The sequence below is a fragment of the Cyclospora cayetanensis genome, unplaced genomic scaffold, assembly GCF_002999335.1.
Source record: "Cyclospora cayetanensis isolate NF1_C8 unplaced genomic scaffold, CcayRef3 CcayRef3_contig_52, whole genome shotgun sequence".
In the NCBI taxonomy this organism is placed as follows: domain Eukaryota; phylum Apicomplexa; class Conoidasida; order Eucoccidiorida; family Eimeriidae; genus Cyclospora; species Cyclospora cayetanensis.
Window position 1 is genome coordinate 17,667 of NW_020312503.1, and position 18,588 is coordinate 36,254.

Below are 18,588 nucleotides of genomic sequence, written 5' to 3' on the forward strand. Positions count from 1 at the left end.
TAAAAAGGAGTCATTGATGTCACACCAGTCAAAAGCTAGCACTTTCGTCTTATGCATCGGTACAGCACAGACCAGTGCCCCTCACTGGAGTCGCGGATCCTGCAGCAACAAGCGCTGCGCCAAGAGATAATTTGCGCGCTACGTGGTAGCCACCATTGTACAGCTCCAATTTGTCTGATGACGCAAAATAGCTCTTCCCCCACTGAGGCGCATATTTGGAAATTACTCACTGCATAGGTGGTATCCATCAGCACATGATTCGGCTGCTTCGTCCTTGCTAAATCATGTGTGTGGACAGAATGTCAAAAGAAGACGACTTAGCTCGACTCACTTGCAGTTGGTGCAACCGATATGAAGGTATGAAGGCTCAATCCCACCCAGGGCGATAGATGCCTCAGCTTGAATATAATCACGGCCGACAGCCTTCGAGGGGATTACTTGCTATATTCGAAGGTTATGGAATCTGTTGGACTGTGGCTCACGTATGAATACATGCGGAATTCATCCAAGAGCATTGGCATATCGCAAACATTTTCTGAGTAGGGGGCGCCGCCAATGAATAGAGGAAGATCATTTGTCTTGGTCGATCCTTCAGTAACAAGAGAGGAGTCGAGAATTCCATCAACGTAGAGTCTCATGCGATTCTGATGCCGGACCACTGTAAGACGATATCAACTAACTGCTGATTCTGAATACTTTCCCCATCAGGACACTTACTGGCAAGGTGGTACCACTGATGAGGACGAAGTCTTGAGTTGCTTTGCATCTCTTGGCCAGCTGTATAGTGACAATGTGCTTCTATTACTAAAGAAGTATTTCTTTATTTGAGCCGTACGTGCTGCAGTGCCAGTTGTACCAAGGACGACTTTGATACGTCCATCCTATTGTAAAGATACGTATTGGAGCTGGCCACAAGTATATTTTATGCAGTATTACTTACACGAGGATTTACAAGGACGGCGGGGGAAGCTTCTTGCACATCTTCACGCATGATGCCCTTATGGATGATAGGGCAGTACTGGTCATGCATATCATTGGTAGATCTGTTCCAGGGAGCGCTAATCCATCTGCTTCTTCTGTAAAAGCACACCAATAGCACTAACCTTGATTTTGAATCCTCGAGTAGGTACAGAAAGAATGTGTACGAGAAGTCGGCAGACTTGAAGCTGTCTGAACTCGGTATATAGACATAGTTGTTACGGAATAAGGCTGAACTGCCTGCACCGCCAACGCCAGATGCTGCCATCACTTCTCCAGAGCCGTGGTTTTTCTTTCCACTTGTGTCTAGGGGACGGGATTCATCAAAGGTCAGGTGGACCTCCATGCCTTCGATCAGAGTGTTTTGAACATTAGGAAATCAAGGTGCAACGGTTACTAGTTTACCATAGGGCCTTGCATCCGGCATTAATATTTTCTCTGCATTGTGCAGACACAACGCAGTCTCGACGGCAACGTCGCAAACTGGGCTGTTGGTTAGCAGAGGCTCAGCATGGACTCCTATCAGGGAAAAACAGACAACTGGTATAAAGTGCCTCATCTGTTTTCGGGATTCGTCAGAATACGAGGCAATTCGCTATGATGTTTCCTTAAGAACGAGGATTCGCACAGCAGGAATGCAACTCATTTCGTTATGATGCGCCTGGTGCGTATGTACACTTCAGTGCACTCCTTCCACCTGCAGGTGTATTGCCAGTACCACTTTCATAATTGAAAAGGAGGCCTTTTCGTACTCCTTAGTTTTCAAAATTTGCCAACGCTGGAGCATGATGAATGCAGGTAGCAAAGGTGGAATGCTTTAATTGTGAAATAGTTGGCGAATGGTGACTTCTACCGTTAGCACTCCAAATAGACCAATTTGATCCCTCAATGACTGCTCGCCATGAAACGGATGGTTTCGAAAGCCACTTCTTCCTAATATCTGTGTGAGTATCGACAAGATTTTGTTTATTAACAAATTTCGGTATCTGCTTACCTGTCACGACGTATTGTGGAGGTGGCGCGACTCTATTGCATACTGGATGACTGTGCATTGCCGAGGTCCAAGTGCAATTGAACGGCTACAGTAAACAAAGTTGGACATTAGTTTTTGCACCTGGCGCTATTCCCGCCGAGTGGTAACAAAAGCTTGCGAATGAGCGTGTGTACTGGTCTATCTTCTATTGCATTGCACAGCACCCAACGTGATGCAGGAGCTTCAGATTGAGAGTTCCAAATCAAAGAGAGTAGTGGACTCGCTGCCTAGACAGACCTCTGTGTGCCTGGAACGCATTATGTCTCCCCAGAAGCTTTGAGTGCAGAATGGAGCGGGCAGATAGTTTCGAGGAAATTACTTCACACGGAGGCGCTCGCATGATGCAGCTCGGTGTTAAAATTTTCATGCTTATGCTGACTGTCTGCTTTGGCGTGCGTGTTAAAGTAAACAGGCATAAAGCTAGAAATGTTACCACTATTTGCGCGTGCAATGGCTGGAGGTGTAGTTGGCAAAACACTTTACCACCCCCACAGCTCTGGATGGGGCTCAGCAGTGAGTTGACACATTCAAGTTCAAAGGATTCTTTCAGGGTCTGTGTCTAGCTCAGCATTTCTACATTTATTATTCCTTCTTTTCCGGCTTATCACAGAGGGAAGACACTTTTCTCCTTTCGTCGTTGTGTTGCGTCTTCGCGCGCATGCTCGAGGACTTAGGAGACTACCAGCTGTTTCCACATATCAATGAGCTTCGAATTTGACTTATTTCCACGCCGCAAAATGTCTTTATAGTCATATGGGCGGGTCGAGGAGGCCCAGCTAACGAGGCGGCCTCCGCTATCTGAGTGCTTCATGCCCTAGCTACACCGGCTTGCACATGGCACCCCGTTGTCTTCAGCCGTCTGGAATACGCAAACAACGGAAGCTGATGCTACGTCGGGTCTTTAGGTACAATTTTTGATAATTGAGTGCTTGGACACGTTTGATTCATCCGGGGACACACGGACCTGGTTCAATAAAGATGGATCCCGTAACAGCAGAAGGAATGAAGCCTGAAGTACCTGAGGTGTCGCACTCAGGATCTCGGCCTTCTGAGGAACCAGTTGGGCCATCGGAGTCACCGCCTGGAGGCAGCGACTCTACACCTGTGAAGGCGGAGGCGGCGCAGGGTGCCCCGCCTCCCGCCCCAGCAGATCAAGCGACGTGTGATGATTTTCACTTGATGTGGAGTGAGCTAGAGGCTTACTTGACGAAACGTTTTTCAGGGTCTCCACGAAACCTGGTTTCTCTGTGTCGAGTGCTGGATCACGTCAAACGCCAGAGACTGCGTGTGGAGGAGCTAGCTTTTCTGATCGGAAATTCGTTTCCAGACGCCCCAGACGTGTCACTTTGTATGTCGCTCTTTCTCCCGGACAGAACGCTGATTCATGCTGGTAGCTCAGCAGCCGCCATGTGCGTCCTAATTCAGAACATGGCTCCTGATAAGTATGCTATTTTCAACAGCATCCTCAAGAGCTGTATGGCACAGAAGACTCAGCGCGGAAGTCGGGACATTCTGCTGCATCGTATGCAGCTCCTATTCAGAGGTCATCCGCTGCTTATACGAGCCATCAGGAAACTACTGGTGCAGCAGTTTTGCATCGAGAAGAACGGTGGAGTTATTCGCAAGGATCAAGCAGTGGAATTGGCGAAGCCCTTTGACGATGAGCCTTTCCAGGTGTTTACCGCACCGTCGTCATCCCTGTTAGACTCCAAGAACATTGTAAAAATTGCACTGCTACCCCTGTGCCATTTTGCACAGCTGTTGACACATAAGCTTTCCTACTATTTTTGATGCGTTCCCAGGTTCACTCCGTGTTTCGTCTGGCTTACCAAGTCGGTCGTTCTGGAGGCTGTGTAGAGCGCGCCAGGGTACTTGCATCGAGTGTATTACATTTGGTGCGGATGCTTATGAAGAAACGGCTGGCCTTTTCTTCCTTCAGCTCTGAACTGGACCGTGCCTTTTCTTCCTTCCCATCATGGTTTCACGTCGCAGGCGACATAAAACGTCTGATTCTTACAGTCGGAGAGGACGATATCCGAATGGCAAAGGAGCTCGAGACGGCCGTCAAACTTATCGCAGGAAGAAACGGTAAGTTGATACAGGAATCTCTACGTCGGTGTGTGTTATCATGAGCCAAAGACCTTTTGGCTCAGTCTCCTTTCCCCCAAGCCAGTGCCTTAAGAGCAGCGACCAACGGAAACTTTAGAAAGCTTATGCCTGTTTACGTACCTCTGTTTATTGGTGAGAATGCTGCTGCACCACGTGCGTGTTACCTTTTGCTTTCAGCGGCGGCCTGTCAAGACCGGGCCGTGTGCCTTCGTTACTTGTGCGACTTGTTTCTACATGGGGTTTTCAATCAGTCTGTCGCTTTGAGGATCGAAATTGATCATCTCATTTCACGAGCACGCAGCGGCGCGATCTCTGCCTCTCTGGCCATGCATCGTATTGCGTTCCTCGTTTCTCGCTTTCCTGATTGCTGCGAGAAACTAGGGATCCTGGCTCGACTGTTTAGGGACTTGGAAAAGCAAAACTGGCAAAACTTAGCCGGACACAGTGAGCCGCCTCAACTGGTAGAGCGAAGTGTCAATAATGAGGCAGGCTCCCAAGATGGCAGACACCTGGCAAGCCCAACAGCCCCTGAGTCGCCAGACGTCGCCACAGGATCCGAACAGGTAAGCAGGCTGACAACCTTTCGCAGAATGTACTGTTCATTTATTTTCGTCGAGCCTTAGTGGGTGTACGTGGATCCTCATTGCTGCTTTTCCGGTCTGTTCGAAGTTCCTCCCAGTGTAACGAACTCTCGTTATAAATGCAGTTGAACAGCGATAGTGTGGGTTACAAATACGTTAAGGGCAACGAACTGGTTTATTTGATGAAGCAAGGTAGTCTCTACTTGCTTGCGCATAAAGAGCCGCATGGGGGTCTGCCTACCGTAAGGGCGCCATATGAAGTAGCAACTCGGGCTGGTGCACAGTGCATTATGTTCCTTATTCAAGAAAAGGCGGTCGCCGTACGCTGATGGCTTAGGATGCGGGTTCTAAGGGCTTTCATGCTTTTGTGGTTTGATCTATTACAGGCGGACGACCACGTTGGTCAGTCGGTTTCACTTCCAACCGCTGCAGATTCTTCGTCATCTGCTACTGCTAGCAGTTCTGGCAAGAATTCTTCGATTGGGCCAATTGTCTGCTCTGCAGAGGCAGAATCTCTCGTGCAAACTACGGCAGACTTGTTATTGCGCCACATAGCGCCATGCCGCTTTAGGAGCCAAGATTTGATGATTCAGCTCATGGGCTGCTCCTGGGTTCAGACGATCTATAGTATCTTGGATGAATGGAATGCGGGGCGACTTTCAAAAGACGATGTACAATTTTGAACGACACGATTTGATTGAATAGCTAGTCAATTGTGATTGTCATAAAGACACTTGGGGAGCGCGCATCTATTTGGGGCTAGACATAGGTTTTCTCTCTGTATCTTGCCACATGTCTTGTAACTTGCTGCAGCCTCGTGGCTCTTCTTCTGTAGATGTGGTCCATATTTGTACACTGCTAGCGATGCTGCTATGTAATTTTTATTTGTATTTGTGCTTTTCGGGATCCTTATCAGGTCATTTCAAGCCTCCGTGCTTCCGTATCTTCATCTCCCGCCGCCGTCGAGTCTCTTCGTCGCTTAGTATTTTTGCTGGAATCCCAGCGATGTGGAGGCCAGGGCCGTTCGGTTTTGACTCGGCAACAGTACGATGCTTTGCCGAGAAACGGGTCTTACCGGAAATTGCCAGACGAATGGCCGGCTTCTGAGTGCAGCGGTAGAGACGCCCTGTCTTGGCAAGTTCTCAATGACAGGTGAGCGAGCAGTGCCTATGTGAAAAATATGGACTAAGTTAATAAGGCACTAGTTGTTTTCTTACTGCGAGTTCCTTTATTCGCGTGAATAGCGCGCAGATGAAAGTTCTCGCAAGCTAAGTTTTTCTTTCAAAAAGTACAGCCTCGATATCGTCTTGTGATGGTCGGGAAGGTGTCCAACAGCTCGTCTTGTGTTGCCTCGCACTCCTCGGTTTACTAGGGACTACTTGTCTTTAGGGTCTCCTATTCCGGTCCAGTCTTCATTGTGTCTGTTGTATATTAAACTTTTTTTCTTGCATATTCTGTTTCTCTTTGGTTCAGGTGGGCCTTGTTCCCAGACAGTTCTGAGAGTCAGGCGCGCTACATGAATCGTCATGAGGAGGCGCTCCTGAGCTTGGCGGACTCCCGCTATGACTGGGACCTTCGAATATCGCGTCTAGAGTCGGTTTTGAAAAAGCTGGAGGCTATTGGGGAGGCGATAATGAAAACACCTGAAGAAGAAAGGAAGTTTTGCACAGTCAGGCCCTCCTTCTTTAGGCAAATTCACATCGCCTGCCTGAGACGCATATTCGGGAGTAACACCGAGCAGGTAACTACCCTCGCTTGTTTCGTTATCGCTGATCGTTTATTTAATCTATGATTTATTTGTGTCTGAATTTCTGCGTGTATTTTTGCGGAGCCTCCTCTCTGTTATACTGTTTTTCTCCTGCATCATATGTACCCCAGCTAGGAATAACACATCTTTTGAGCTTGCGTGTGAAATTTGCGTCATCGCTTCTTTCTGTTTTTTGGTACTTTTGCCTTTATTCCTAGGTTCTCTCTTCCCTATGTGCTGCGCCCATGGCCTCTCTCGAGATAGTGTACAGCACACTGGAGTGCAAGTTGGTTCAATGGAAAGCCATGGGGGAGGTACTGGGCGCTTACTGGACCTCCCAGGAACAGCCGCACTACGCTGGGGCTATCGATTTCAAGAAGAGATATTTGGGGGATAAAAGGGGAGGCATCGACGTTGAGGAGCTAAGAGCTGCGGAGGGTAGAGACGGGCGCACTAAATCAGCAAGGTTTACCAGAAACGAACCCTAACGTCTAATGGTTGGATGAAAGGGGATGCCAGAAACTTTCGCGTACTGTAGATTAGCTCGCAGTATTCCCCAAAACGGAGCACAAAGAAGTTCCTCGAACCAGGGAAAGTTAGGGAATGGGTAAGAGAGACATCCCACTTCAAAAGCTCAAAATGCTGTGTTTCGTAAGTCGCCATGCTGAAGCAAATATTTAGCGACAAACCTAGGGCATAGTATTGTGGTGTGTGGATGAACTGCTGCTGGAGGCGCCCCCAAAGTTGAGCGCTTGTTGATTGCTGGGAACTTGCGGACAGAGTGCGAGGGCATCCTTTGTCTCTTTCGGCGGTGTTTAGCCGCCCATCCCAGCGACACAGCATCACCTGAAGACAGACCTTTTGCTTTTTTTCGCTCGCTTGAAACACTAATGGTTTTCGGCACAGTGGGTGTTCAAGCATTGGGCAAGCGGGAAAGTGGCATGCTAACTAGAATGTGGGTTCAGGCGCGTCCATGAGTGGGAGGCATTACGATTATTCCAGAGAGCGATCGTGCTAGCTTCTTTTGAGTGCAATAACTTAAGCCAAACCGTCCGTCGGGTCGTACAAGTTCATTGTGTTCGTCGACAGCAGGACCCAACCCCTCGAAAAATATTTTGAAGTTTACGCGACATGGTCTGGGGAATCGGCTTCCAGCAGTGACCCGCAAATGGCGAATTCACAATTGTATGCTCAGGAAGAAGCATGCTTTGCCGCATCTAGTGTAGTGTTATGAACCCTGACAAAGAAGGAGCGTTTGCTTTGCGCATCGAGTCGTCAGGGCATACTTTGTGTGTTATCAAGATAGCTAGGTGGCTATTCAACATAAATTACGAGGGGTTTGCCTACTTGCCACTTTATGCTGTACATGTGGAGCTTTGCGTTGCTGCCTATATATGTTTCATATGTGTAGGTGGCGCGCATGTGCGCTAGGAATAAGGAAGAAAGGGATGTGAATTATTGAATTACGCCCATTTCTAAGTTCCAGAGTTCTCGCTTGTTACTTAGTGAGCGTTAAATTAGCCGTGATTCCTATAGGACTGGGAAACAATACTGAATCGCTTGCAGCGAAAGAGCCACGAGGACAGGCAGGGGCCCCCCTCACCAAGAATCCAAAGACGAACAATGAAATGCGTGCACATTACTTCTTACCTTTTATTCCCCTTATTGCCTTCATACCGAATCAGAGTAGCATGTCAATACCACTTTCATGAGTGTGGTATTTGACCTCTTGCTTCTACCGTTGGTGCCTGCTCGTCGTTTCAGCCTCTCTTCTCCTCTTCCCCGTCCCTTCGTCGTCTTCTCCTATTTTGCTTCTCCTCCTTTGGATCTAACTCCGAGTTCGGGTGTACCTTTCTCCCTGCCATGAGTGGCGCTTCTGGCGAGCCATCCCGTGGGGGCTTGTGGGACACCGGCAGACCTTTACAGGCTTCAAATTCTTCCCTAGTTATCCACAGTGCCCCACCACACACCGAACCTTCGGAGGCGATGTTCGTCGAACTGGAGGGTCCTGAAGAGGAAGATCCTGAAGGAGAGGCACGCCCTCCCCCGCTGCAAGGAGATGCCCCCTCCACAAGCTCCAGTATTGAGTCGCCAACGAGTTCCTGTTACTCCCCCGATAGCTCTCTTTCCTCTGTAGCCCTTGCGCTTTATAAAGCAGGTCAGCTCCCAAGACGCAGGCTCACGTATGTCACGTGTGCCTGAGCAGTAGTGCACTACCAGTCGGGCGCAGCAGAGCCTGCGACGTCCATCCAAGGTAGCCGCATGCACCGCAATACCCCAAACTCGCGATTCATTTGGCCTAGATCCTCGGAGAGATGCGGTGACTTGGCTGTCGCGATTGTACTCAAACAAGCTCACTGGCAGAAGGGATTCCTGCTTTGTGGTTTGCCCCTACAGGACTCCGGTTTGAGAATCAGGGGCGCCTCGCTGGAGCCATCGGCCTTTACCGGCAAGCCATTAAGCTTCATCCCGGATTAGAAAAGGGTTTGGTATGTCTAGACTCAGAGGATCCTGCAAAGGAGATAGACAGGGAGGAGGAAAGAGAGACCGACTTGACGGCAGAGAGAAATGCCGGGTACTTGGAAGGGGATGTGCATGTCGATAGGCAGATGCTTCATGGAAGAAGGGCATGGGATGCGGCAAGGCAAGTTGCCGCTGCAGCTGCACACAGCGGCACAAGCCTGAGCCGGAGGAGGGCCTCTATTAAGCGCCAGGACGAGCCAGGAGGAGGGGCAGAAGACGCAGCTAGTGAAGAGACCTGCCCCTTGCTGACGGTTCCTGAGCACGTGCTTGCTAGGGTTCTTCTCTTTCTCGATACTTACGCCATCGCCAAGTAAAGATCAATGGCATACACAGCTGCTGTGGCACAGGCGTAGCTTCATCCCTAGTCTTTTCGTGGTGCATGCTGCTTAGGGTGCTTGACTATCGCAGGCGAGTTTGCAGCTGCTCTTCCCTTTTTTTGCAAATCTCTCACATTTAAGGTCATCCCCCTTCCTCGTTATATGCATTTTCCAGTACAGGCACGGGTGAGGGCTTGTAATTACGAGAGTTGTGCGTTCACGTCCTCCCTCTCTGCCTTTTGCTCTGCTCTGTTGTTCAGCACCTGTTGCAGTGCTGCCTCGACACAGCAGGCCCTCTGCTCATGCGCAGTTGCCTCTTCTCGGTTCTTCGGGGCTGTTTTGTGCTGCAGTTTCTGCATGAGCTGCAAAAGCTTGTACCGCAACCTCTGGTCCTCAGATTATGTGTGGTCGGAAAAGACAAAGGCGGCCTTCAAAGACCCTCCGGAACTGAGCCTCTACGGCGGAAGCTGGAGGCGGTGAGCCCTCATTGAATAGGGGGGGTGGAGTTCGTGTGTTATTCAATAAAGGCTGTGTGCATTACGTGGGGTTCAACGGCTTAGGGCTTGTGGTCTGTTGCATGTCTACGTTTGCATTGATGCGCAGTTATGCCTATCTGCGCAGTGCGTTTTTTCCTTTTGGCATCTTGGTCTGTATAACTTTTTGAAATCGAACTCTTTCCTGATATCCTCTCTCAAATCGGGCATGAATACCTCTTCTTGCTCGTTTCCATCTCTGCTTCCCGGTTGGCTATGCCGGGCGTTTTACGACTTTTCGGGGTGCCCTCGTGTGGGGATTTTCTCTGACTCCCGTCTTTCTTCTGTGTATCGCCACCTACTCTGACTCTTGCCCTTCTGTGGTCGTCCGCTGCTTCTGCTCCCCGCTGCATGCTGCCTTGCCCTGCCTGATTCTTTGGTGTGTACTGTCATGTCCCCTTTACACCGACTCCTTAGCGCCGCTCTTCGACTTCGTGCTTTGCTTTCCGCAGCGCCTTCTTCGAGGCCCCTCGCCTGCGTTTGGACGGGATCTACATCAGCAAGTGTGTGTACTTGCGACGGGTACGAGATGTTGGTAATATCCATTTGGATGACCGTCGCCGGCGGACGCTTCAGCAGCTGCAGCAGCAGTTGCAGCAGCAACTGCAGCAGCCGACTGGCGCCCCTATTAGCCAGGAGCTGATCAACAACCTTGCAGCGAACTCCCCAGTTATCGCCGTTACGTATTACCGATATATTCGCTTCCTACCCGGCAACAAGGTCCTCGTACTTAGGTGTGCTGCTGTGATACCCATTGTCGCTGCTGCCTCTTAAGCAACCCTGTTCGCGTGCTTATAGTTGTGTTGCTGATAGTGTACTTGCCTTTTGGGTCGGTGTCCTGGCTGGCTAGGGGTGCATGCCTGATGCATGCACGGTGCTGCGGCACTGCACGCTTTAGGGAATTGTAAGAAAGCGTTAAGCGCCGCTTTGGGCTAAGGGTCTTGGCGTTGAGAACCTTTCTGTGGAGGTTGGTCTGCGTGTACTACAGATCTGAAGCAGAAAAACATGTGGCCGTGGGAGCACTCAAATGCGTTCAGGCACACCTGGAGGGCAAGCCCGTAAGGATTCGAAGTTTGCAGTTTATGGATTGCGTTCTAGCGATGCCACCATGCGTCACCTTTGAGGACTAGAGTCCAGGTTTGCGGAGTTCAGCTTTTTTCGTGTGTATCTCAGAGTGACGCTTACAAGGCCGCAATGCAACCTGGTAGAGTGCCCGTTCTCCAGGGATCCCCCCTGCCAGATCAGGTGGTACTAGGGTCCTATGCCTTTAACCCTCTCGACAGAATTGTAACTCTTGAGTACACAGGGAAAGCAGCTGTTGTAGCAGGGCGGCCAGTTTCTTCGGGGATGGCCTCGACCCCACCAAGGGCTCGCGGGGCAGCTGGCACGCCTAGCAATGGCCGCAGCAGCAGTACACGAGGAGAGGAATCAGGCATGAGGCGAGGCGTGAGGGCAGGGCATCAACACGGATCTGTTGACGCGTCTGTAGAACCCTTTGACAGCTCTCCGACGCCGCGGCACACTGCAGTACTGCGGCTGACACACATTAAAGGCGGCAGGTGGAACTACAGGCTCAAATGGATCAGTAAGTAGCAGTAAACCCTAAATGTTGGACTCTACGCAGTAGCAGGGAACGCAGCCGCTGAACATGCCAAGCGTGCAGCTGTAGATGCCGGCGGACTCCCTGCGGAGCTGGATTGCCTAGTGCTTCCCAAGGCTTATTTGTGTGCAGGTCTCTCCGTCACGTCAAACACGAACAACGGGCCTGATGAGTCCTTCATTGATGTTGAAAATGAGAACTTCAGGTACTGAACGAACACTTTACCCTTCCTACCCAGATACGGCGTAAAAAGTCTGAAGTCCAGACCCGAGGTTGTATATTGTAAGGGTGACCGGCTTCTTCACGTGCGCGTGTGGGGCGCTCAGGCCTTTTGTATTTCACCGAGTTTTATCTTTCCGGGATTACTTTTAGCGGCTCCGGCTTCATCATAAGCAGGAGAACCCATCCGACCTTCACACAATGATCTGTTGTTTCCGTTTCTGAAATGCATCTTATGATGCGCCTCACCGAGCCATTCATGAAGGGTTGGCCCTAGGTTTGCTTTATATGAAGTCCCTTTCGGGCCCCTAACATCTTGCGGTGTCAGCAAGAAGGTGCTTGGAGTTTTCTCCTGATATTTATCTTTTGTGCATGGAAAACACTATTTAACCTCTAGGAATGTGAATGCAGCATCGAGCGACATTAATCAAAAGACAGCGTCTGAGGGGGCAGAAAGCGGGGTATGAGGTAGATCAAACGAATAGGAGAGGGTGTTCGGAGCGTAAACCAGAGAAAACTTGGCGCAGAGCCATGCAGAGAGTGCCAGATTGAAGTGAAAGGGACATTCCGAGCAAAAGCAGCACACACATTGAGTTAGCAGAGGGAAAATGGATCGTAAAATGTAGGGCAAGAGGGCTGCTAGTTGCACTCAGCAAAAGAAAGGTGACGAAATAAAATACTTAGTAATCTGGCAACTTCTCCTAGATTCATGCGTGCAAGCCTGGTATTTGAACACGAAGTGATGCTTCGATGGAGGCCCATTTTCAGCACCATCCGCCTTTCGCACCCACCCTCAGTTAAAACAGACCTCCAGATTCGGGTTTGTAGGGTTTGAATTCAGTAGCCGTTAGTAGTTCAGCAGGACAAGAGAGGCAGCACACCAAGGAAGCAGTCTCTGCACGGAGCCCACAAAGGCGTTTCCAGCGGAGAGTGTTCTGAGGGCCGGCATGCGTACCCTTCGTCCGGATTTCGGGTTAAGACATTTATAAAGGTCTAGGAAGATCCGCAATAGCTGCAAGAAGTGGCCAGGGATACCCAATACCCCAGCGCGGTCAGTCAGGTCACTTCGGTGCGGTAAGATATTTACTTTGATCTCTGGAAGACTGGCGGTTGCCCGGAAGAAACATGCCCTCGAGACAGCAGCAGGAATTACAAAATGAATAATTCACTAGTTCCTAGAAGACACGGACCGCAATGGTGGGGATGCCTCTCACTACCTCGGCGAGGGCTCCCAGCCGCTTGCCCGGCACTGAGCTTCCCTTCCCCTTCTGCTTAGAGTCGTAAGCCGAGAGGAGGCTGCCCAGAGGCCTTTATTTAAGCCACACTAAACCCAAATTTGTGCTCGCGGATCCCCGTTAGCCTCCCCGAGTCGCCGCCGGTCTGTGTGTTTCTTCACAACCACCAGGGAACCCTCGGGGGGCCTGCGGCATGTGTTGCCGAAAGCATCCTTGAGACTTCGAGGGGCACCGTAGCACAGACTGCTGCTCCCCTGGCTGCGGCAACTAAAGCAGTCGGGGGGTGGAAAACGAAGAAAACTGCAGGCGAGCGACGGCAGCGGGGACCGCAGACAGGCCACATCGACAGAGCAAATGCCCACCAGCCCTGAGGCGCTACACGCCTCATCTGGCATCCCCCTATGTAAGAGGCGAAAGAAGGCTGGGGAAGCAGGAGAGGCTCCTCTGCACGATCAAGCATCTCGCCCTGCTCTTGGCAGCAGCAACGACAGCAGATGCAGCAGCAAAACTAGCAACGCTGATATCAGCAGCTGTCATAAGACACATAGCTCTTTCGCCCCTGCTTCTACGCTGGATGCTCGAAACTGTACACCAGCGGCAGACCCCCCCGGGGAGCCTGGAGGCCCTGCAAGGTCTCAGTCGCCTACGTCTAACACTTCTGCTCCTCCGGCTGCAAAATCAGGTGCCAAGGAGGAAAACGCAGCAACCACTACCGCTCTAGCCAGTGCACCAGCAGCGGCAGCAGCAGAAGTGGTAGATTTCGATGAGGATGAGGATCAAGCGCCTCTCTCTCCCCTACGTGCAGTCCTAAAGAAGTTTTGGGGGTTCGACGGCTTCAGAGAGGGGCAGGAAGAAGCCATACAGGCAGTTCTGAAGGGGAATGACGCTCTAGTTATCATGCCGACGGGTATGCCTCGGTCTACTTAGGGCGTGGGATTCAGGGGGGCGAGTCTCAAGTTCTCATCTATTCTCCGTACATATTAAATCTAGATCTGTGGCCCTCTTCTGCACCACTCCTAGACGGCATACATGCATGCCCGCAATGTGCAAACAGTTGTGCCTAGCTGCTACGCTGTGAAGCCCAACTTTTAAGCCGTGAATGAGTGTTTTTAGGTGGAGGTAAATCGTTAACGTACATGTTGCCTGGGCTCTTATTGGAAGGCGTCGTGCTGATTATCTCGCCGCTCATCGCTCTTATCGAAGACCAAGTAAGGCGCTAGGGCATAGGGGATACGGTCTAGGGCTGAGGCATAAGGAGACTCAGGGAGATACGAACAGAGAACGAAAAGAGGAAGAACGGCCTCCAGCAAGGATATCCGTAAGCAGTTCTTCCATCTCTCGAGCTTCTCGCCTTTTTTGTTGGCTCTCAGTTGCGTCGCATGAAGACACGCGGTCTTTCCGCCTGCTCTTTCAATTCCACCCTTACAGCAAGACAACGGCAAGAGATCATAGCGCAGCTCCTCAGACTCCCCGTCGAAGGGCCGCAGCAGAAGGCCATAAAGTTTTTGTTTGTAACTCCAGAACAAATAGTAACGTCCGCCTTCCAAGGTGTCTTGCGGCAACTGCAGCAGCAAAAGCAGCCAAATGGCCAAGCACAGAGAGGACCACAGCTTCTAAAAGGGGGCGGACGAGGCGTGGCACTTATTGCTGTCGACGAGGCGCACTGCATATCTTCATGGGGTCACGACTTTAGGGCCAGTTACAGGTGCTGCACAACTCCTTCTTTGATGTGTCTATGCATGTATCTGTCTATGTATGTGTGTGTGTGTATACATGTGTGTATGTGTATACATGTGTGTGTGTGAGTTTGTGTGTTCCGCCCTACTGCGGTGGGCTGCTCTTGCATGGCTGCTGCTCTTCTTGGGGGTTTCTGGAAGCCAGCAGGAGTGCTGCTGCTTTGTGGCTGCATTTTTTTGCGCAGGCGTCTAGGCGTACTGCGGAGTTTGCTGCCGGAGACCCCCATCTTGGCTTGCACAGCGACAGCAACTGCTGCCGTCCAGCGCGATATCTGCAGCAGCCTGCTGCTTAAGGACCCCGTAATCGTCCGCCTCTCCTTCAATCGGTCAGCACAACTCCGAGATACACAGATCTGGTTGCATTCGACTGCTGCTTCGCGGCGCAGCCAGTGTGCTCTTACCCGTCTTCCTGCTGATCTGTCGTCGAACGCCACTTCCTCTTTCTGGTGCACCCTGTAGCCCCCTTCTTCTGTCTTCCTTTCTGCCTGTCCTCCCCCCTGAGCTCCGCGTCGGTCTTTCCTTCTAGCGTCTATTCTTGGACCGCCTCGCCCTTTCCCTTTGAGCGTACCAACTCCACTGCAGTTCGTGTGACTGCGTTGCGCTTTTCTCCCTCCCTCTCGCCCTGTACTTCTTGATCTGAACCTTCACCTTCAGCGTTTGAAAATGGCTCTCTCGTGCGTAGAGCCAAACGTCTGTGCTCCCCTGTACAGCTTTTCCTGGTGTGTCAAAGGCCCAACATATATTATGAAGTTCGGCTCAAGTCCCTCCTGCCCTCCTCTGAGTACACGGACGAATCAGAATGCCTTGACCGGGAAGGTGAGACTGAATTTGCTGCGGCAGACCTTGCTCGCGAGATTAAAGAGCATCATCCTAACGACTTGGGAATCGTTTACTGCCTTAAGAAGAAGGACTGCGAAACCGTGAGAGGCGCCCACCCGGAACGCTCCTTTCTTTTTTCCCCTCTGCCGCTGTACGGTTCTCGGCTTTGCCTGCATGCCTGCCTGCCGCCTTTCTGCAAAGAAGCAAGCCAGCAAGTCCTCCAGCCAAAACGCACTTGAGGTCCTCGTCTCTGGCTTCTTTTGTGCTTGCCCCCTGCTCAGCTAGCTGCTTACCTGAGCAGCGTTGGAATACCTGCTGCCGCCTACCATGCCGGTCTGCCAGAGAAGCGAAGACAGTCTCTTCAGCAGAGGTGGATGGAGGGTATAGAGTTTAGGGTTTTTGTTGCCACTGTTGCATTTGGCTTGGGAGTTGATAACTCGTGTGTTCGATTCGTGGTCCACTTCTCAATGACGAAAACCATCGAAGGTAAGTGTGGAAGTCTGCGGTCTAACGTATCGAGCGTAAAGAGCTGGGCGCGTTTGGGGTCTGTCTGTCTGTCTGTCTGACTCTCTCTCTGTCTGTCTGTCTGTCTGACTCTCTCTCTGTCTGTCTGTCCGTCTCTCTCTCTCTCTCTCTCTCTCTCTCTCTCTCTCTCTCTCTATCTATCTATCTATCTATCTATCTCTTTCTTTCTTTCTAGCCTTCTCTTTCTCGCTTTCTCTGTTGCCCTCCCTTAAAAGTGTGCAGATCTTTGTAACTTTGCTTATGGGCTGGACTGGAGAAGTGCGTGGACTTTGTATGTTGGAGTGTCTGTACAGCCTTTTACCAGGAGTCGGGGCGTGCCGGACGCGACGGGTTGCCTGCGCGAAGCATTCTGTACTTTTCAATGCATGACTTCAACTTGTTGGGGTTTGTGCTGCAACAGCAGCACGAGCAGCAGGTGGCTGCTGCTACGGCAAGCGCGACCGCCGCTGCAGGAGCAGACGGGAAGCAGCTGCAGGGCCGCCTCCAACAAATAAGGAAAGAGGCAGCAGAGCAGCACGAGCGCCAGATGGAAAAACTCAAAGCATGCGTGGCCTTCTGCCGTTTGGTTGGGTGCAGGCGCCGCTACCTTTTAGAGCAGTTTGGAGAAGTCTACGCCCCTGCCGCTGCCACCGTCGCTGGTATTCCTTCTGGTCGTTGCTGCGACAACTGCAGCGACCCGGCAGCCGCGAAGAGCAGGGCGAATGCTTTGAGGAGCAGGGAGGTGACTGCGGCCTCGGAAAGAAGGAAACAAAGCTGGCAAAAAGCCTTCGAAGCTCGACCCGCAGCCCTAGAGATAGAGACGCAAGATGTGCCTGATGGCAGCCCCTCCCGAAGCGACAGGGGGGGATCTTTTTTCGCGGGCCGGCTGCAGCGTGGAGGGCGAGTGGTTTATAAGAACACTGCATCATCGGAGAGGCAGAAAATTCCCGAAGACATTCGGAAAAAGGGCCTTTCTGCTGTTATGAGGGAACTGGAACGGAGGGAAGAGCAACAGGAGACCAGCAGCAGTAACAAGAAGCCCCACCACTCCCTTTTCGCTGAGTTTAGATCTGCCGCGAAACTCGGCGGAAGCAACTCGCGGCCTGCTACCGCAGCGTCAACACGACCGGCAGTGCGATCAGACGCGGAAGCCTTGAGGCCTGCAACGCAATCCTTTAAGAAGACGTTGGGCCTGTGTCGTCCGCTAGGGCTACAGCGAACTCGCCCCTCCCCATAACGCAGTGAGCCTTCCCCGTATTGCTGTGGGCATAGCCCTGGGTGTTTTTATACGGCTGATACTGCAGGGTACAATTTCTCTGTTCCACTCCACAACAGTATCCGCTGGTGCAGCAGTGCTGCAGGGTCCGCAGGGTGTCTCGTCCCTCATCATTTACACTCTGTACATTTCTTGGTGGGACTGCACTGTTGTCGCGATGCTCCAAGGATCAAAAATATATACGTAAAGCTGCAACTAATGCATTCAGACACACGGCCACTGTAGGGAGAAGCAGATTAAGCAGCAGCACTGGCAGGACACGCAGCTATATCACGGTAGCGGAGGCAAGTTCCGTCCCGCGACCGACCCTTGCCTTCATCTACCTTGCAGAAACCACTACTGGATCATCTGCTGAATTTCCTGCAGGGCCCTTCTGGAGCCCACTTTAGGCCAGTTGGACGGTTGAGGGCTACACAGTGCCCAGCACTTTTTAGTGTAGCTAGGTATATATCCTACTTGACCCGCAGCGCCCCGCAGAATCCTTCAGCAGACACGGCCTCCTGACCAATAGCTGTTTTAAAGCGGGTTTCACGCTCAGCCTTCATACAACTAACATTTTGGGGAGCCCCAAGCTGAAGCCCGCAAAAGGCCTCTTTCTTAATGGCGCCACTCACGAGGCATCCATATGGAAGAGGAAGATCATTGGGCACACGCGGTTGCCCCAAGGAAGCCGCCGTGGCTCCGAAGTGGAAATTAAAAAGCATACATAGCAGAAAAAGGAACGGGTAGACCCACGGCTTGCGGTTTGAGCGGGTCCCCATACAAATAGAAGCCCTCAGATTTCACTAGATGGCCACTGTCGGGCCCTCTGCGTGGACATGCATAGATTGCTGATTCTTTTTAGAGGCTTCCGGAGAGAACTACAGGACCACTCGATCAAAGTGCATGCCGCATTACCTTGCGACCCCTCAATGGCCCTTGCGCAAGCCTCCAGGGTTGTATGGGCCTCCCGATGGCGCTGTTTGAAAAAATTTAGCGTGACTTTTCAGCTGCTGCCTGCTTGTCCAGGATTTGCACGAGAGGGGGGAAAGGATCCTCCTGAAGGAGTGATGGCGAAACACAGGCGATAATCAAAAAGACAAGAAGGCGGCGAAGGAACGACGGTTTGTCGGTAAAGGGGAACTCTGGAAGAAACCGATCACCACCGCGCAGTGGCCGCGTAAGCTCCCGATGGTTGGTGCCCGTCCGTGGTAATCCGTTAACTGCACTGCCACTAGGAATGCAAGAGGAAACCCTTGGGGGCCCTGTTGCTACTGTCGGTTGCACTGCAGCGCCACCCCGAGGACGCTCTGAAGGGATCTCAGTTGTCCTGAGCGACGCTGCAATAGGTCCTGTTGGGGATCCCCTTGGGGCAAAGTAGCCCCCTGTGGGCCCTCCT

At 51.5% G+C, this 18,588-nt stretch overlaps 4 protein-coding genes across 4 annotated transcripts; 3 read left to right on the forward strand and 1 right to left on the reverse strand.

The window, feature by feature from the left end:
• Positions 1 to 49: 49 nt before the first annotated feature.
• On the reverse strand, positions 50 to 1,537 carry LOC113146716. The gene is made up of 9 exons (XM_026334906.1): positions 1,384 to 1,537; positions 1,104 to 1,326; positions 941 to 1,043; positions 836 to 881; positions 718 to 777; positions 483 to 658; positions 332 to 423; positions 231 to 277; positions 50 to 174 (listed from the first exon to the last, which is right to left on the reverse strand). The coding sequence occupies exons 1-9, from the start codon at positions 1,535 to 1,537 to the stop codon at positions 50 to 52; spliced, it is 1,026 nt and encodes a 341-aa protein (XP_026190691.1).
• A 1,452-nt stretch (positions 1,538 to 2,989) lies between these two features.
• LOC34619629 lies at positions 2,990 to 6,936 on the forward strand. Its single transcript, XM_026334876.1, has 7 exons — positions 2,990 to 3,685; positions 3,814 to 4,099; positions 4,298 to 4,683; positions 5,088 to 5,372; positions 5,618 to 5,853; positions 6,175 to 6,442; positions 6,667 to 6,936. The coding sequence occupies exons 1-7, from the start codon at positions 2,990 to 2,992 to the stop codon at positions 6,934 to 6,936; spliced, it is 2,427 nt and encodes an 808-aa protein (XP_026190661.1).
• A 1,375-nt stretch (positions 6,937 to 8,311) lies between these two features.
• Positions 8,312 to 12,107, forward strand: LOC113146707. Its single transcript, XM_026334877.1, has 6 exons — positions 8,312 to 8,606; positions 8,846 to 9,281; positions 10,810 to 10,879; positions 10,995 to 11,406; positions 11,554 to 11,626; positions 12,038 to 12,107. The coding sequence occupies exons 1-6, from the start codon at positions 8,312 to 8,314 to the stop codon at positions 12,105 to 12,107; spliced, it is 1,356 nt and encodes a 451-aa protein (XP_026190662.1).
• Positions 12,108 to 13,229: 1,122 nt separating this feature from the next.
• On the forward strand, positions 13,230 to 17,171 carry LOC34619630 (ATP-dependent DNA helicase Q-like 3). Its single transcript, XM_026334878.1, has 7 exons — positions 13,230 to 13,782; positions 13,989 to 14,083; positions 14,246 to 14,580; positions 14,797 to 14,937; positions 15,342 to 15,531; positions 15,712 to 15,811; positions 16,249 to 17,171. Exons 1-7 carry the CDS (start codon positions 13,230 to 13,232, stop codon positions 17,169 to 17,171), a joined length of 2,337 nt encoding a protein of 778 aa, XP_026190663.1.
• The last annotated feature ends 1,417 nt before the right edge of the window (positions 17,172 to 18,588 follow it).

Bases quoted from the DNA above. Each gene is read 5' to 3' on its own strand.
- LOC113146716 (XM_026334906.1), bottom strand. From the start codon at position 1,537: ATGAGGCACTTTATACCAGTTGTCTGTTTTTCCCTGATAGGAGTCCAT. The intron at 659-717 runs GTAAGTGTCCTG...ATCGTCTTACAG, and splicing joins TCAGTGGTACCACCTTGCCA to TGGTCCGGCATCAGAATCGC. The intron at 175-230 runs GTGAGTAATTTC...TTGCGTCATCAG, and splicing joins TGATGGATACCACCTATGCA to ACAAATTGGAGCTGTACAAT.
- LOC34619629 (XM_026334876.1), top strand. From the start codon at position 2,990: ATGGATCCCGTAACAGCAGAAGGAATGAAGCCTGAAGTACCTGAGGTG. The intron at 3,686-3,813 runs GTGTTTACCGCA...ATGCGTTCCCAG, and splicing joins TTGACGATGAGCCTTTCCAG to GTTCACTCCGTGTTTCGTCT. The intron at 4,100-4,297 runs GTAAGTTGATAC...TTTTGCTTTCAG, and splicing joins ACTTATCGCAGGAAGAAACG to CGGCGGCCTGTCAAGACCGG.
- LOC113146707 (XM_026334877.1), top strand. From the start codon at position 8,312: ATGAGTGGCGCTTCTGGCGAGCCATCCCGTGGGGGCTTGTGGGACACC. The intron at 8,607-8,845 runs GTCAGCTCCCAA...TTGCCCCTACAG, and splicing joins CCTTGCGCTTTATAAAGCAG to GACTCCGGTTTGAGAATCAG. The intron at 11,407-11,553 runs GTAAGTAGCAGT...ATTTGTGTGCAG, and splicing joins CTACAGGCTCAAATGGATCA to GTCTCTCCGTCACGTCAAAC.
- LOC34619630 (XM_026334878.1), top strand. From the start codon at position 13,230: ATGCCCACCAGCCCTGAGGCGCTACACGCCTCATCTGGCATCCCCCTA. The intron at 13,783-13,988 runs GTATGCCTCGGT...GAGTGTTTTTAG, and splicing joins TCTAGTTATCATGCCGACGG to GTGGAGGTAAATCGTTAACG. The intron at 14,084-14,245 runs GTAAGGCGCTAG...GTTGGCTCTCAG, and splicing joins TCGCTCTTATCGAAGACCAA to TTGCGTCGCATGAAGACACG.